The sequence below is a fragment of the Pleuronectes platessa genome, chromosome 8 (assembly GCF_947347685.1).
Source record: "Pleuronectes platessa chromosome 8, fPlePla1.1, whole genome shotgun sequence".
Lineage (NCBI taxonomy): Eukaryota > Metazoa > Chordata > Actinopteri > Pleuronectiformes > Pleuronectidae > Pleuronectes > Pleuronectes platessa.
The window spans coordinates 2040602-2057144 of record NC_070633.1 but is presented as its reverse complement, the minus strand read 5'-3'; the positions used below and the strand labels follow the sequence as shown (position 1 = coordinate 2057144).

General features: G+C 38.1%; 1 protein-coding gene across 11 annotated transcripts in view; it reads left to right on the top strand.

Moving 5' to 3' along the window:
* rell2 (RELT like 2) overlaps positions 1 to 16543 on the top strand; it is a 21983-nt gene extending 5440 nt beyond the window's left edge. The window contains exons 1-7 of one of the 11 annotated variants that reach the window (XM_053429113.1): positions 2323 to 2341; positions 5815 to 5862; positions 8055 to 8264; positions 9762 to 9824; positions 10457 to 10520; positions 11344 to 11520; positions 11669 to 16543. In XM_053429113.1, coding sequence (XP_053285088.1) covers positions 5829 to 5862; positions 8055 to 8264; positions 9762 to 9824; positions 10457 to 10520; positions 11344 to 11520; positions 11669 to 13436 — 2316 coding nt within the window. In that variant the 5' untranslated portion in view covers positions 2323 to 2341; positions 5815 to 5828 and the 3' untranslated portion in view covers positions 13437 to 16543. Of the gene's footprint in view, positions 1 to 2322; positions 2342 to 4675; positions 4695 to 4734; positions 4943 to 5493; positions 5863 to 8054; positions 8364 to 9404; positions 9479 to 9761; positions 9825 to 10456; positions 10521 to 11343; positions 11521 to 11668 lie in introns of those variants that run through there. The other 10 variants (XM_053429115.1, XM_053429112.1, XM_053429114.1 and 7 more) reach the window with 10 other exon arrangements.

Genomic DNA, 16543 nt, shown 5'->3' with positions numbered 1-16543 from the left:
CAAAAATGTCACAGCGAATAAATTCATTGAGGTCATGATGATGCTGAGTCATCCCTCTGCTGCTCTCTGAGTGTGTGTAAAGGACAAAGAGAGAGACTGTGTGTATGGGAGCTATGCATCAACATCCTTCCTTTACGTATCAGATATGTTTGTTCCTCCTTTCATTGGGTTGCAAGAAATTATACTCTCTAAATCTTCTGTAGTTTTATTTCCTCTGCCAGGGAGGTTATTTTTTCACCAATATCTGTTTGTTGGTTTATTTTTATTTTTATTTTAAAAATAAAATCAGCTCAGGTTATGGAGGTTTGCACTTTACAAGTGCTATTCTATTGATTGTAATGAGAACATCTTGTACACCACTTTGGAAACAAATCTCACAAAAAATATAGAAGGCATATTGAGTTTAAATGTTCCTTTAAAGCTTGATTAGACTGTTAACGTTTTCTTTTCTCTATATTGGAGGGTCTCATTTGATTGATCGGTCAGTCATGCCTTGCCTCCTGCATGCTCTACTCAGGCTCCATCCCCAGACTTAATGTTCCAGAAATGTTCCTGTCATTGTAATAGCATCGGACTCTGACAATCTCCTGTGTTCTTCATATGTGAAAGGTAGATTACTGAATTGTCTAGACCCAATTTTGTCTAGACCCAATTTTCTGGACAACAGTTCAAGTGGCTGGTATACATGAACATCCGTGCAAAGAATGGATTACAAGTATCCTAGTCCCTGTGGGACATACCACGTACAGCGGTTGAGAACCACGGATCCTATTGGGTTTCAAGTTCCAACCTGACAAACAGATGCTCACTATCCAAACATAAATCACATTCTGGAAGAATAACCATGGTAAGATAGAGAAGTAGCAAGGTCTAAATGAAGAACTGTACCAGATATAAAAGGTGATATCCAAAGTGGTCCTTGTGGTAATAGTAGCATTAGGGGGTTTTACAAAGTCTGGCCATTCTATAAGGGCACTATTTCTGGATTCCTGGAAGATTAGTACCATCTGAGCACGTAGGTCTCACAGTTAACAGACTGTCACCAGACTTACCCTACACTGTAGGCTTGACAGACACCTCATAGACTATTTTAGATTATTAGCTTTAAAAGTGAGCTATGCCGGCTACATTTTTATACTTTGACATACAATGGTATCTAGAATGATATACTTCAGAATAGGTCATTTTTAAATGAAAAGTCCCACTGAGGTTGCACATATATCAACTGTTACAGTGCAGTAACAACAAGCTATACCAGGCGGTGCTCTGCAGACTTTTTTTAATGCCTGTGTGACCTCTGTGATCTGTCTTCTCCCACAATGATTCCCATGAGGCTGGTCAATGTTGTTGGCAACAGATGTTTATTGACTCTGCATATTTCATATAAAACACAAGAGCGGAAGGGTCATCAACACAAGGTATTTGCGTGGTCACTCATGGCGTTCCTCAATCTTATAGTGGAATTTGGCTCATAAATAATTCCATGCAAATGAAGGTCTGCTGTACACAAACTACATGTTCATGTGTGAGTATGCCTGTTTGTGTGTCTTGTACATCAACGACTGGTTCACACTGCTCACTCCCATCAACAGTAGAAAAGCTTGAATCATCATCATCTCCTGCAAGATGAAAACTCAAAGGGAGTAGAAGGTGTCTGTGAACAAATTTTTATCTTGATGTCACAGGGTCCCTGATGCAGTAAACAGTGATTACAGGTTTTACAGATGCCACTGTGGATTATCATTTGTTCCAAACATAAGACAAAAGGGAGCAAAACCTGTCGTCTCGTGCTAGGTGCAATTGTAAAAGAAAGTCAGCATCTTGAGCATTGTGACCACTTTGCCTTTGAGTGTAGGGGCAGGGCCCTGATCATGTTCCCTGGCCAGGACCAAGAGTCCTGTTGTAGCGTTCCACAACCCCATTCCCAATAGGATGGTATGGGATGGTATGAGATTTCGGGACACTGGCTACTTCCAGGAGCTCTTTAATGAGTTGACTCTCAAAATTTGCACCCTGATCCGAATGAATGCGTTTAGGGAAATCATTTTTGTACAGAAAAGCATGTGCCAGTTTGGAGAAGTGATCTGTTACACCAAAACATCCACACACTTCTTTTCAGTCTGCTCAGCAGTCCAAAAATCCATACACACAAGCTCAGAGGTGCAAATGCTCTCAAGTGGAGCACAGTCTTTATGTCCTGGAGTGTTCCAAACCAAACAGCGAAAGCAATTTTTGACATTGATAATGTCTCATTTATTTCTCAAGCCTGGCCATGATGACCAGCTGAGTCATGGAGACCATTGAGGACTTGTGCCTTTATGGAGTTTGGAAAAACAAACTGGTGAGTTGTCATGTTCATTTGTTTGTCACTTTTCACTTTGAACAGCACACCGTTCTTAGTGGAGAGCTTGGGCTAACGACTTAACAGCTTCAGCACACAACGAGACTCACCAGCACAGTCACGTCTAGTTGGCCTCCTGTGATGCTGGATGTAAAAGAAAGCTCTTCCCAGAACGTCATCCGGCTCCAGTTCAGTACTTGGTAGAGAGGCAGTTTGGTTGACAAGAGCGGGCTGGGGAAAATCTTGTCCAGTGCCTCTGACTTGGCTTACACATCCAGAGGCATGTGCATTCAACACAGCTAAGACGTCCTGTGAAGACAGAGATCCCTGAGAAGAATACGATGCGTCATCAGCTTCTTTCTCAGACTGATCATCAAAAAAGTTAGTTGTACATCTGAACAATGAACGTTTGTTGTTAGCCGGCACATTTATAGTGCTTACCATGGATCCACTGTGCCTATAAACAGTGCATGTCTCTGTGTGTATAACTGGTCCCTCACTAGTGGGAGGTATGGGCTTGGTGGTTCCTACACAGTTTAAATCTCCTAGGTTTTATGACTGTCAGTGCCAGACTAATGTCATTTTCCAAATTGCAGACATGCTCTGTGCTTTGTTTGCAATACCTTCAATGTAGAACAGCCAGACTCGCAGAGGTAAAGTATGTAGTGGCAAATGAAAGAAGAGATTTCATACCTCATAGTTTTAGATAACAAGGTAGTATTCCATGGTTGTAACAGCTTTGCGGCTGAGTCTTTTTCAGTCTTGTTGTCTGATGGTCTTTTTCTTTTTTTTATTTAAAAAATGTTTGCCTTTAACAGGCACACAGCAACTTTCTGATGCAGCGGCTGCTCGATTCTGATTGGCTTGAGAGGTGTGTTGTTTTTTAAATTAAAAGATTGGCATTAGAAGAAAAAGAAGATTGTCATCCAAGGTCGATATGCGGTGATTAATAACATCTAAAAAACATTTAATTTAATTATTTTTTAAATTTTTTTTATTGTCACCTTGTCCTCCCTTTTCCCTTACAGTATCCGCGACCCCATTGGTGCGCCCGGCAACCCTCCCCCTGTGGTCGGGGACCCCCAATTTGAAAAGCTGTGAGCTAGGTTACACAGGAGAGTCTTCACAGACAATAAAACATATAGAAGATGATAACTGAATAATAAACATGGCGAAACGATCGTACACATGTAAAATAAGACTTAATAAATTCAGCTTAAATAATTTCTGCATTCATAAAGTTAAAAACATATATAATTACGGACTTCAACACACACACACTACCTCATGGCATTCTTCAATATCTTAAAGGAATAGTCACAATCCCTTGCCCCTGGGCTCACTACTCCCTGCATGTACATATTCACAACAATAGGTGGCACTGTTATTCTATTAAGCGGGGTTTAATATGAACGTTCATATTAACCCTATGTTATACCTGCATTAAATCTCTGATGTAGTAGGTGGCCAAATGTAGCCAAAGAAAACTAAAAAACGAACACTAAATAAATAAATAAAGAATAATTTGGAGGAGAAAGATATTGCATTATCTATATTTTAATAATCCAAACAAAAGAGGCTAGAATTTTAAATCATGCAAACATAAGTGAACCAAGTTATTAGACCCTCGCTCATTGTATTGAATGGTGTAGTAGTAGTAGTAATAGTATTACATTAAATTACATATAATTTAATGTATATACATATAAAAAACACTTATCCAAAGCGCTTTGCAATAAGTGCATTCAACCATTAGGGTACAAACCGAAAACAACAAGAATCAAGTAAGTACAATTTGCTTCAAAAAGCCAAACCACAAGTACTACATGTAAGTGTAACTAAACTTATTTTAATTTTTTTTTTTTTTTTATTGTTATGTTATTATAAATATAAACACCAGAGTTGACAATGGTTATGAGACATCATCTTCTTAACCAAGGTGTAGTCGGAAGAGATGTGTTTTTAGCCTGCAGCGGAAGAAGTGTAGACTTTCTGCTGTCTTGAAGAGAATGGGGAGCTCATTCCACCATTTGGGGGCCAGCATAGAAAGCATTACTCATTTTGCTAAGTGGCTAGGTGTCCCTCGCTGTGAGGGAGCAAAAAGCCGATTGGCAGATGCAGAGCAGAGTAGATGGGCTGTGGTGTAAGGTTTAACCATGTCCTGGATGTAGACTGGGTCTGATCTTTTCGCAAAATGGTTCCCAAGCACTAGTGTTTTGAAACAGATGCAGGCAGCCACTGGTAAACAGTAAAGGGAGCAGAGGAGCGGTGTAGTGTGAATAACTTAGGTAGGTTGAAGACTAGTCAAGCTGCTGCATTCTGGATGAGCTGCAGAGATCGTAGGCACTAACAGGTAGACCTGCCAGGAGGGAGTTGCAATAGTCTAGGAGTGAGATGACAAGAGACTGGACCAGAACCTGTGCCGAGTGAGAAGGGGACCTATTCTCCTGATGTTGTGCAGCATGTATCTACACGATCGGGTTGTTGCAGCAATGTTGGCGGGAAGGGAGAGTTGACTGTCGAGCACGCTAGAGTGCTTTGGAAAGGGGAAAGGGAAGAAAAGAGACAGGTCTGTAGGCGTTAACCTCAGACGGATTGAGGGTGGGTTTCTTGAGTAGTCGTAGTAGTAGTACTAATAGTAGTAGTAGTAATAATAGTGAGTGTCGCTAAGGCCCACAGACAGCTATGTTATATTTTTCATCTGTTTTTCTGGAAAAACTAAAATATTTATACTATTAATTAATAGTAATAATAATTAGACATTCAAATGGAAAAGACAGAGTGAAATAGTACAATAATGTAATAAATCGTGGCAGAATAATATTCTTTACATTAACATGAATTTAACAAGTGAGAAATAAATAAAATTGTTCATGAGGCATAACATATTGCAAGATAGAAACACATCCTTACATTAATGAATGGAGCTGATCATATGATATTATTCATATGTCATCATTATTCCACTTGCTGATTGATTACCACTATAAATTATCAAAAACGATTTACTGTAAGTCACAAGGCGAATGGTCATATAAAAATAAAATATTCAGTTCAGAGTTAAGAGTTTAGTAGTAAGTACCAATGATGTAGCTATTATGGGTGTTGCTGTATGCTGATAAGCCAGTGGGAGGGCAACACCGATAAGCTGTTACATGTTCACAATCTACGCTGAGTGTATACACACATGCTTGTTTAGATGGAAGTTAGTCTATTAGGACTGGTGTATTTCAAATGTTTTCAGGTTAACTTGGGGGTTTCATTGGTAAACCAACAAGGCTGAGGTTCTCTTGTGTAATATCTGCCCTTTTCCTTCTCACGCTGTCTGTGTGCCCGCGTCTCTCTCTTGAGATAAGGTGGGGCTAATGGGGAACTGTCTGCTGAGTTAAGCTTCTTATCCAACAAACACATTTTACATTATTTATCAACTAAATCGCAACAGCTTTTTCTATGTTTTTGTCGGCACCCTTTAGACTGACTACGATGGATGGATGGATCCACTGCTGACAGACTAGAAAATGGTAAGGATTATCTATTTGACAGGAAACAGACTTAAAATAAGTTGTAAACCTTCATGTATTTTGTATTTGTAGCAAAATTATTAAAGAAATTAAAGAAAATTTAAATGAAATAAGGATATCAGGATAGGTGAAAAATGAAAGGAAATATAAAGCTGGAAATGGTTTAGATTACTTCAATGTGTCATCTAAATGAGTTTTGTTCAATTTTCATATAGTTGTGTGTTTTCTGGAGGTGCTGGTTAGTTCCTTTTGCTGTTTCAATTACTGTTCATGATTTATTTCATCAGCATGTTTAGTATATAGCCATTTAATGAAGCTCTTAGCATTACATATTTACACAAGGTTTTGAAGTTAGGTAAAATCTAACACCCCTTATCATGGTGATTTTCCAAAACAAATTTGCAAGGGGCCCCAGGGCAGCTCCCTGCTTGGCCCTGGTTGATAATCTTGCCTTGACCAAACTATGTATGGAAAAATAGATACAAAGCCAGCATCACCCACATTTAAATAAAATCCGTAAACACTGCTTTAATCAACCTTCTTTAAACTACTTCTCTATATGAAGGCATTATTTACAAACAGGTTTCTTAGCTGCAATTAATGGCCTCATTAAGGTATAATACATCACTCACTGATTCTTAATGATATCAGTATTTTGCATCGTCATATTGTGGAATATCATGCTCCAGCAGGGTATTTTACATTTTTCTTGTCAGCTTATTGTTGTTTTTTACAGTAAGACACTTTGTAGTCTATGTGCAAACAACTGCTAATTAAGACAAGTGTAACTGCTTGCTTGTTATAATTTTATAGAGGCTAAAGTGCCTTGAGATAATGCAGTTTATGTTTTGGCTGGATAAAATAAGATTTTGTTGAATTAAATGCCAAGTTTATTTGTGTAGCACATTTCAACTGCCAGGCAATTCTAATATGTGCTATCCTTTGGATGTAAAATATATACTCAAATATTTAACATAAAAAGTCTAAGTACAGAAATGAAAAAAAGTTAAAAAATAAACTCAGGAATAATAGACACAAGTGTACAAGTTGCAAGTGTATTAAATGACTGATTAAGATTTAATGAAAGGTTGCAGTAAACAGACAATTCTTGATTTAAATTAGCAGAGAGCTCTTACAGTTAATTGCACTTATGAGGGGTTTAAAAACTGAACGCTTCTTCGCAATGTTTACTATTGCTCCGTGCACAGAAAGCAAACTCGTGCCAGATGACCTGAAGGAACGGGATGGTTCTGAATAATGCTCCAGATCAGAAATTTATTTTGTTGCTAAATTGTTCAATGCTTTATAGATTGATAGCAGTATTCTGAAGTCAGCTATTGGAGCTATAAAACAACCACATACACAAATTGTATTATTTTATTTTTTAGTTCTTTCACCTTCTATCAGCTTTTTATTCTACTCTTTTATTTTACTTAAATAGTTTTTTAAACTGAGCTTTCAGATTTTGAATAGTTTTCTTTTAATTTAGTTTCTGTTTTTTGATGTCCCTGTACAGCACCTTACAACGAAATACAAATTATGACTACATACAAGGCCAAGATGTGAAAAATAAAGACACAATATAACCAAAGAGCCACAACAGCATCAAGATGGAACAATGCCTCACCATCCATTTTGGTCTAGGTACCTAGTATATTAGATTGAGGTGGGAGTGGGAGATATCAAGGCAACTCAAAGTAAAATGCCTTTAATTTTCTACATCATTCTTTTAAAATTCTCCATCACATTCCGTTTCTTTTTTACACACTCCCATTTCTTAACTGTAGTTGAATGAAGGTTTGACTGTAAAGACAAAGTATAGCTTTGACGCTTTCATCTGGGTATTAATAATATAACACAGATTGTATTTTCCTTATTTCAGGGTAAGGGTTAGTTTGAATATACCAGGCTTGTATTTTTATTGCTCCAATTTTCAACTTTTTTCAAGTGGAACCAAATAACAAAGTTAATTTAACAGATGTATATGAGACAGTTACATTACATTTTCTTTTTCACTCTCATATCCCCGTATTAAATTGTAGCTCCTAAATAGTTAGATTGTGTGGTTTGTGATGGAGGGTGATTTACAACAATTTTGTTTCATCAACATTTTCTTTCTGAAATGGTTAAATAATTATAATATGTGTAATTTCATCAATAATAAAAAAAAATTGATTCTCTCTTAATCTCAGATTTGATCCAGATTATGACAGACTCTGAAGCTTCAAGTGCGGGGGAGAATACCCCTCCCTACATGATATTTGTGGTGGTGTTCCTCTTCTTCGTCACTGGACTGCTGGGTTTCCTCATCTGCCACCTGCTGAAGAAGAAAGGCTACCGCTGCCGAACTGGAGACATGGACAATGAAGATGAGGATGAGAAAGTTGGAGGAAATACAGATGGTGGGATGAGAAAATTGTAATAGGAAAGAAACTCACAATTACTGAAACTAGCAGTTTCAGCTTCATCTGAGGTCATTGCCGTGCCAGCAGACCAAGCAGGTTTATTCGTTTTTTTTGTTTCAGATCATTAGTTTCAGAGAATACCATTCAGTCTGTGGAAACAGTAGTCTTGTGTCTGCTGTGACTCAAAAGTAGAAGAACCCTGGTATGTCACCAGGGCTGTCTCAATTTGAGCTTGAATAATTCCGAGCAGAGCAGAAAGTCTTTAAAAACTGGAAGTGTGGCAATTTACCTTTTCTTTTGACTTGCTTGCAGTGAATGAGTGATACTATTGGTCAACAGGTGGAGTCTTGGACATTTTTACCATCAGCCACTTCACTTAAGAAATGATTATGCAGAAACTTCTTCTATTCCATCAGCAAATGTATATTTTTTCTGTTGGCTTTTGGCTGTATTGCTGAAAACTGAATGCCCTTCACAGCAACATGCACATCTAAAGTATAAAATACCAGTATTATTGTGAGTTAACATCATCCTGACAAATGTCTCAGTAGCCCGCAGGAGAGACACTCCACACTATGGTGGGATTTCATAATTGGCTGTGAAATAGCTGTGACCAAAATGCCTCCTTTATGTCTGCATGACAAAAGGAATGAACAGACAACATTTCGGTTTACCTGTCAATTACAGCCAACCTATATACAAGATTTTCTTGTTGCATTAAGGGAAATGTAGGATCCAGTGATTTTAGAATTTGAGCCATTTGTCTACTGTTTTGACCTATTTCTGGTGTTTCAAGTTTCTATTGGTTATCTATTAGGTAACATTTTCAATTGAAGGCACATGTGTCTTCAGTTGGTAGGAAAGCCATGTAAGTGAGAAATATCTGCAAGGGGAGCGGAATAAATCACTCATGTTCAATAATTTAGAAAAACAAAGAAAAATTTACTAATTGAAAGATTCATGCTTCCCTGCATCTGCAACACATGGATTATGAGTTATGCTGATTATTATCATGAACTATGTCAAACTCACATGCACAAAATCTGTCTTTGAAGTGGTGTGAATGTAATCTTAACTAAGAAAAAAATACATGATTTATTTCAGGTTTTATTTTCTTCTCTTTTTCTTTCCTTCTAGCACTGCATGAAAAAAACCATAAACATATGCACTTCTTCTAAGTCTGGCACTTACCTTACTTTTGTTTTAATAAGGTAATTTTTTATTTAATAGTTGACAGACTGTATGGATGTGTCATTTGGTGAGAGGGATTGCAGAATTTATGAGTTTGCAGTCTACAACCACCACATTACAACAAGAAACTGGTTTTAAGGTTGTAGTATTTTTTTTATCTAGTCAAACCACAAGTTGTGGACAATAATTTAAACTACAAAATAAAGCTAAAATCCCATTACTGATGGTTCACAATCTATACTTTCAATAACACAAATATGCACTAATCAGTGTAATTTCATTCCTTGTTTTGCTGTATTTCAGAGGAGGATGAAGAGAACCAAGATACGGTGGAGCAAATCCTCAAGTGCATCATTGAAAATGAAGGTGATTAATACAAAGTTACTGAAGTGTTTCTTGGGTTTAATGCTGTTTAATTTATACCAATTTAAAGTTAGCCTGCTTTAATCTAGTCTTATCTTCTGGTTTTGTCCTCCTTCACTTTGTTCTGTGTTGCTGTTTGCTGGTTAGTGTTAAGATATAATTCAAATTCAGAACACAGGAGCAGAGAGTGTCAAAGTGGTGTTTAAAGGTTTAATACAAAGATAGTAAGAGGAATATTAAATTTGTTGACGGCTGAATAGTTTCCAGTTTAGTGGTGTGGTATAGTGATCTGGTTGAGCAAGGTGGAAACAGAGAGCGGAGTCAGGTAAAGGCAAAAAAAAACAACACAGTCGTTTAAATTCAGATAGACATGCTACGGGCATGGAGAACCTAGCAGAGTTATGATGTTGATGTGTGGATAAATTAGAGGCTACATACATCTGCTCCCCTCCTTCTCCTACTTTTGATGAGAGATCAGTGATCAGTAGGTGTATTCTTCCCGTGCCACTGCATGCAAGATGCCGCCCTGGCTGGCAGCCTATTTCGCCCATTTCTAAATCTTCCACTGTTTATTAGTAAATCTACCTAGCACTTTTTTATATTCCTGCTCTAATATTGATTCTTCTTGTCTCTAGCAAACATGGAAGCTTTCAATGAGATGTTGGGAAACCACAATGTCTGTGTGCGCCATGACCCCAGGTAAATTCATTCAGCTGACAAGGCTAACCTGTGGATTAGAGTTGAATTGTGTTATTTTTAGTGAATAAGAACTTTAATCTTGAATTCATAAATTGTTGATTCTTTAAAATTTAATATAATATATAATTTTGTTTTATTTTACGAAGTGTATCACACTTGTCAAACACATTTTCAATTATGATGTATAATTGCATTTTTTGGAAAAATGTTCACTTATACATTAGATTAATGTTCAGACTTTAATCAAATTACAGTACTGCCGTAATATACACATCAATTGAATGCCTTCAGTCTGAATGCTATGAATTATGTATAGTTCCTTTTGGTTTGCCGGAAAATACTCTGTTTGAAACCACTGAGGATCGAAGAAATTATGGATGGGTCCCAAAACCTGCCCCACTCAGGATAAATCATTCTTTACCACACGACTAGTAACTGTCCATGCACATTTTCAATGACCACTTTTCTACAGATGGTAACAAGCCGGAAAAATTAATAACTGTTTAAATTCATTCAGAGGAATTCATCTGTTTTTCACAATACAGCATAATTCTATCCTGTGATCCGCTGAAAATTATGTTTTCAGCGGATCAGTTCTTCACACAACCAACACAGTCAGAATCTTAAACTAGAACTCTGCTTCTGACCCCGATTTCTTCCACATTTTTGGGATTTGGTTTGCAAAACATGACCGTGTTTAGTATAAAAAACACGAATGTGAACTTGTCTGAAGGACTTTCAGACTGCCCAGAAAAGCATAATTCCGGTTTTTGACTCTTCACCCCTCAAAAAGGATAATATTCATTATAATTATACTATCCAGGTTGCGCAAGGAATCAATTGGTGGTGTTCCCCCTCATCACCACACAGTCCACTCAGGCACCGACCACAACTCCTGCCACCTCTGTGCTCAGGTTCAATCTAAAAAGGGCCGCAGACAAAGCAGAACCCCCCGATTCAGACAACGGCCTGGAGAACAGACCGTATTCTCTGTTGGCAGGTAACAGATTATGTTTAAACCATTTTTGCAGGTTTTATTGGAGAAAGAACGTAACCAAATAAAATGTATAAAGATGATGTATGAACAATGTCAAACTAATTAGAAAAAAAGGACATAGGTTTCATCCTTTATATCATTATCCCTTCAGATTTCGGGTGACGCACAATGATAAGAAGCTCCATGGAGGTCCCAATCCATTGGTTAGTTCAGGGGACCAGCTGGATCAATCCCAGGATAGTGAGGAGCAGAAGGAGGGAGGGTACAACCTGAGGAGCATGTTCAAAGATGTCCGGACCTCCTCAGAGGGTGCCAATGGGGTTGTCCCAAATGTGGGGAAGCGAAGGAAGAGTGTGACCATATTTGGGCTGAGGCGGGGCAGTGAAACTGTTGGCATTAAAGAGGTGGCGGGGACAGGTCGGGAAGCCGGAGGTGTTCAATTTGCCATTCAGAAGGAACCTGTCTTATTGGAGGAGCTGGTACAAGCACAGAACATTGAGACTGCTTCTGAATGTGGTACTAAATGGGGTTCTACACCCGGAACTGAGCCCTCACAGACTGAAATGCCTGCTCCACTGCAAAGTGAGGTTGAAACATCAGGTTCTGTTAATTCTCCCTCTTTTCCAAGTAAGCAACAGACCCATGACTTTAGCTCTGCTCCTGAACCTCGTATGAACCTCATAATTAAACCTTCAGTTGGGAGTACGGCAACTTCCGCCCTCAGCTCATTTCTCATTTCATCTCCCACTATGCTCGGACATACATATACTGCAACAGAGAAACAGGGACATGCTGGAGACAAAATTATGAAAAATGAACAGGATTATGATCCTGGGCCTCTTCAGACCTCCACACCAACTATCCCCATGACAGTATCTATTCCAGGTTTCACCCCTGTCATTCCTACTGGTCAGAGTGAATCCTGTTTGAGCACAGTTTTTCCAGTCATCCAGACTCCCCCTTACCCAAGCTCCAGCCCAGATCCGGAACACGGCTTTGGTGCTAGCCTAGCTTTTATAAATTTAGGCTCATCACCTCAGTCTTCATTCCCAATCAAGACCCCACCTTCAATCTCTTTGTTGAAAACTCCTACATCACCTCAGACTGTTATGTCTAGCCCTGCACTAAGCTCAAGAAATAAACCACCAGAGAGTATAAAAACAGCTCGTTCAACTGCCCTCACTCCAAGTCCCAAACTTCCATTAGGTCAAGCGATGTCAAGCCAATCTAATATCGCCAGTTCATTAGAAGCCCAAACTCCCTCACCTGCTCTTAGTGGTAGCCCCAAACTTACCACTTTTCCAGTATCATCACAACAACACAACATCACAACTCTCTCCTTTTCTCCAGCTGACCAAAACCCAGATTTATTAACTTCAACTCCTCTGCAGTCAGAAAGTGTCATGTCGGTAAAATCTGTGACCATAGGCGATATGGTTTCAAGCCCACTATCTATAAAGGAAGAAAAGCAAGCCAGAATCCCAAATACAGAAGAGAAGACAGAAAAAAAGATGGTTGGGATTCTCAAAACAGCTGAACTTCTACCAGTGGAGGGAGGTGTTAAAGGCCTTGTCCTTTCCTTTCCCTCTGATCCGGTTCATAAAGATGGACTGAGCAGTTTGCAACCGTCTCCCTCCAGCCCACTGTCGACAGCCGCATTAGGAGGGAGCAGAATAAGTAGTATGACCATCTTCAAAGCCAGCCCTGACAGCAAGAGAGAGTTTTCTGTTGTCACTATGATGGAGGATGAAGAGTACACTTCATTAACAAAAGACCAGAAAAGAGAAACATGTAAAGAAAAAGAAGAAATGGTGGAGATGGAAGATATAAAAGACTGCAAGGTGATGCAGTTGCAAGAAGCAGAGCGAGAGAGGGAGGAGGTGGAGAAGACGGTAGATGCTCAGTTGATTCAGGACTAAGAGGTACATTCTCAAGATGGTGAAAGCTGAAGCCATGTGATAATCCAAATAGTCTTGGATTATTATTATTATTACACTCAGCTGACTATAGGAAAGGAAGGCTTTTGATGATATAATACATAATGAACACACCTTTGCTCATTTAACCACAGCTAAGAATATATTGCACTAAGCAGGTTAGGGTCAGTTGTGGAAACTCCCAGATTTTGACAAATGACATACACTTTACTACACAGCTAACCTTTTATATAACATGCTTTTGGGTTTTTGCCTTTTCTAGCAATACTAGTCACATGGCTATAGGGATATAAATGTCATTTGGCTTTAGTCGAGGCTAAAATAGCTCAACTATCAATCATTGGCCTATGGTTATCTTGGGTGATGAATCGTTATGATGTTGAGAGATTCCCACATTATTCGATCCAACAACCTCGGTTGTTACTTGTGCTATCCTCTGGAGTCTCCATGAGGTTTACATGAATGATTATTATACCTCAACAACTGCTTCTGACACATTTGCTTCTGACACATATGTACCCTTCATGATGAAGTTTATGAGTGTTTGACATGTCACCTGGCACCATGATCAGGTCAATAATTCCAGTACAACAGTACTCAAAGTCTGGGGGCCCTGGATACTGTAGAGATTATTGCTCAAATACATCTAATAGAAAGAGCTTGTTGTAGTTTTTTAAGTGATATTCTATACTGGACCAAAGTGGTGGTCTGACCAGCTGACTGAAGGGCTGACAAACTACCAATTCCAAAGATTGTTATTGAAAACGTGTATTTAGTTTCGAAAGCACTGCTGACAATTTACATGTTGCATTGATGCAGACTTGATGCCTACTTTCATGGATCAACTCAAGGAACCCAGGATTCTTTTAGTATATTATTCATAAACATGACTTACTTGGAAAAATACATTATGTCTAAAATAATACAGGATTAATTTAGAAAGTGGTCAGCAATTATGTAAAATACTGCTATACTAAAAAGGTAAACTTGTCACAATTTTATGGCAAATTTCTTGAGTTGTTTTATGATGAAAGAATATCATTTTTTGATTTACTCACCTTGCCTTTTTTGATTCCTAGTTGGTGACTACTACTAATGATATGCACAACCACAATGATGATTGTTTAAACAACACATACCCAGGCATGATAATGTGGTGTCCCATAGGCTATGTGAAAAAATCTCTTAGACTACAGAGTTATGAACCTTCCACAGAATAAAACTCTGCAGTCCTCAAAGCTGTGAAACTATAAATAATATAGACAATACATTTTAAAATAAGATATGTATTTCTAATTATGATTGACAAGTCTGACAGTAAAGCATATACGCAACAGGTGATGTTGTGCATTGGTAAGTGTAGCAGAACTCTCCTCTGATGACTTTTGGTCCCCCTCATTTGCGAATATATTGAGCATAATGAGAAATACAAGAACACACCAGTGTCTGGCAAACTTCATTCTGTGATTCCAGTTGACAGAGCTGTCTTTTACAGGCGTATGGCACTTTATATAAAGTCTTTATACACAGCTTAACATATCATCTTCAATGTACAGTGTAACTATATACTCTAATGCCTCTGTTATTGTTGCGGTCATGTGGTTAAACAGTATATCCTGTAATAACAATCTTAAGTCATATGCCAGAGAACAGATTGTGTATGTCCATTTTGACACAGATCTAAGTAAAATATTTTTTTACAAGTATAGGATATTTATTATCAACACTGTCCAACGCAAAACTCTCAAGCTCTTATGTTCCAACAGTGGACATAATACTCTGCTGTGTAAAACTTGCATCCTCACAACTAGAGAGACAATCATCTGTCTGTTTTCCCACGATCCAAAATACAATGTAGTCCTGTCATTTCCCCTACTGTTGGTCATGTAATAATCTTAGTTTTGTTGTGCTCTTGTTGTCAGTGCAGGTGAACAAATTGCCCTTAACAGGTCAAATTAGGAGTTGGCTAGACAATATTTATGTATTTCTAATTCTAATGAACAAAAACTTTAGAAATTAATTTCTGTATAGGGAGTCGTATTTTTCCTACTTTTGTCATGAGCATGGTGACATCATAGATATGTAGTTATTCAGATCTGTATTTATTTAGATTTGTACTGGCTGTCATTCAGTGTGTATACATTCCAGCCTCTGTAGACTGATTTAATACTAATTGAAAATAAGTAGTTTACTAGACAAAGTTCAGAGGTTTCAAGTATGAGGTCAATGTCATTTCCTGCCTTCATGAGAAAGCAACTAGAGAATTTATTCTGTCCTAACTTTTATCTCACTCTCTGTCTTCAATGAATCATCATGTTTACCATCTTAACAATCTTCATGTTAATATCCTTGACTTGTGTCAAGATGTTTGTTACCCTGTCCACTTGTTTGTTTGTCGGGTTGATGGATGTTAGTTTGTCAGGATTGCACAGAGACTACTGAAGGGAGCTCCATGGAACTTTGTGGAAGGATGGGACACGAGAGAGTTCTTTAAATGTGAACAACGGGGCATATCAAATGTTTTTCTCTTTCTTTAACATCGTGAGATAGGGCATTTGTTTTGACATTTTCACCATTTCCCAGGAAATAATGAATGGGTCTTTATGGGAAAAAAGGAACAGATATTTATATATGTGTATTTTGATGTGATAATGGAATTTAAGGGGACTTTTTGCCTGTGGCAGTAGTATGTGCCTCATTGAGTGCCATTCTATTTTTGAACTGTGCTCATGGTTTGCATGTCAACTTTGCTGGTTGCTAAACAAACCACAGCAGCTGGTGTGTGTGCCCCGTTTAACCAGTTGAATAGTTAACCATACCAATATGTATAATTGGTGAATGCTAAAGGTAAATGTGAATAAAGAGGACAATAGATATTTTCTTTGAACTTGCCCGATGCAGCTACAGTCACTTAAGAAGCTTAAGAAATGTATAGATGCATCATATATGTATTACACTGCACTGAAAATATAGAATAAATATGAAATGTCCTAACAGGGCAGCAATCAGCATATCAGCCATATTATGTTCACGAAAGAGAACAATGTGAAACCAATTACTTGTCAATAAAGAACAGATTGCTTATATTA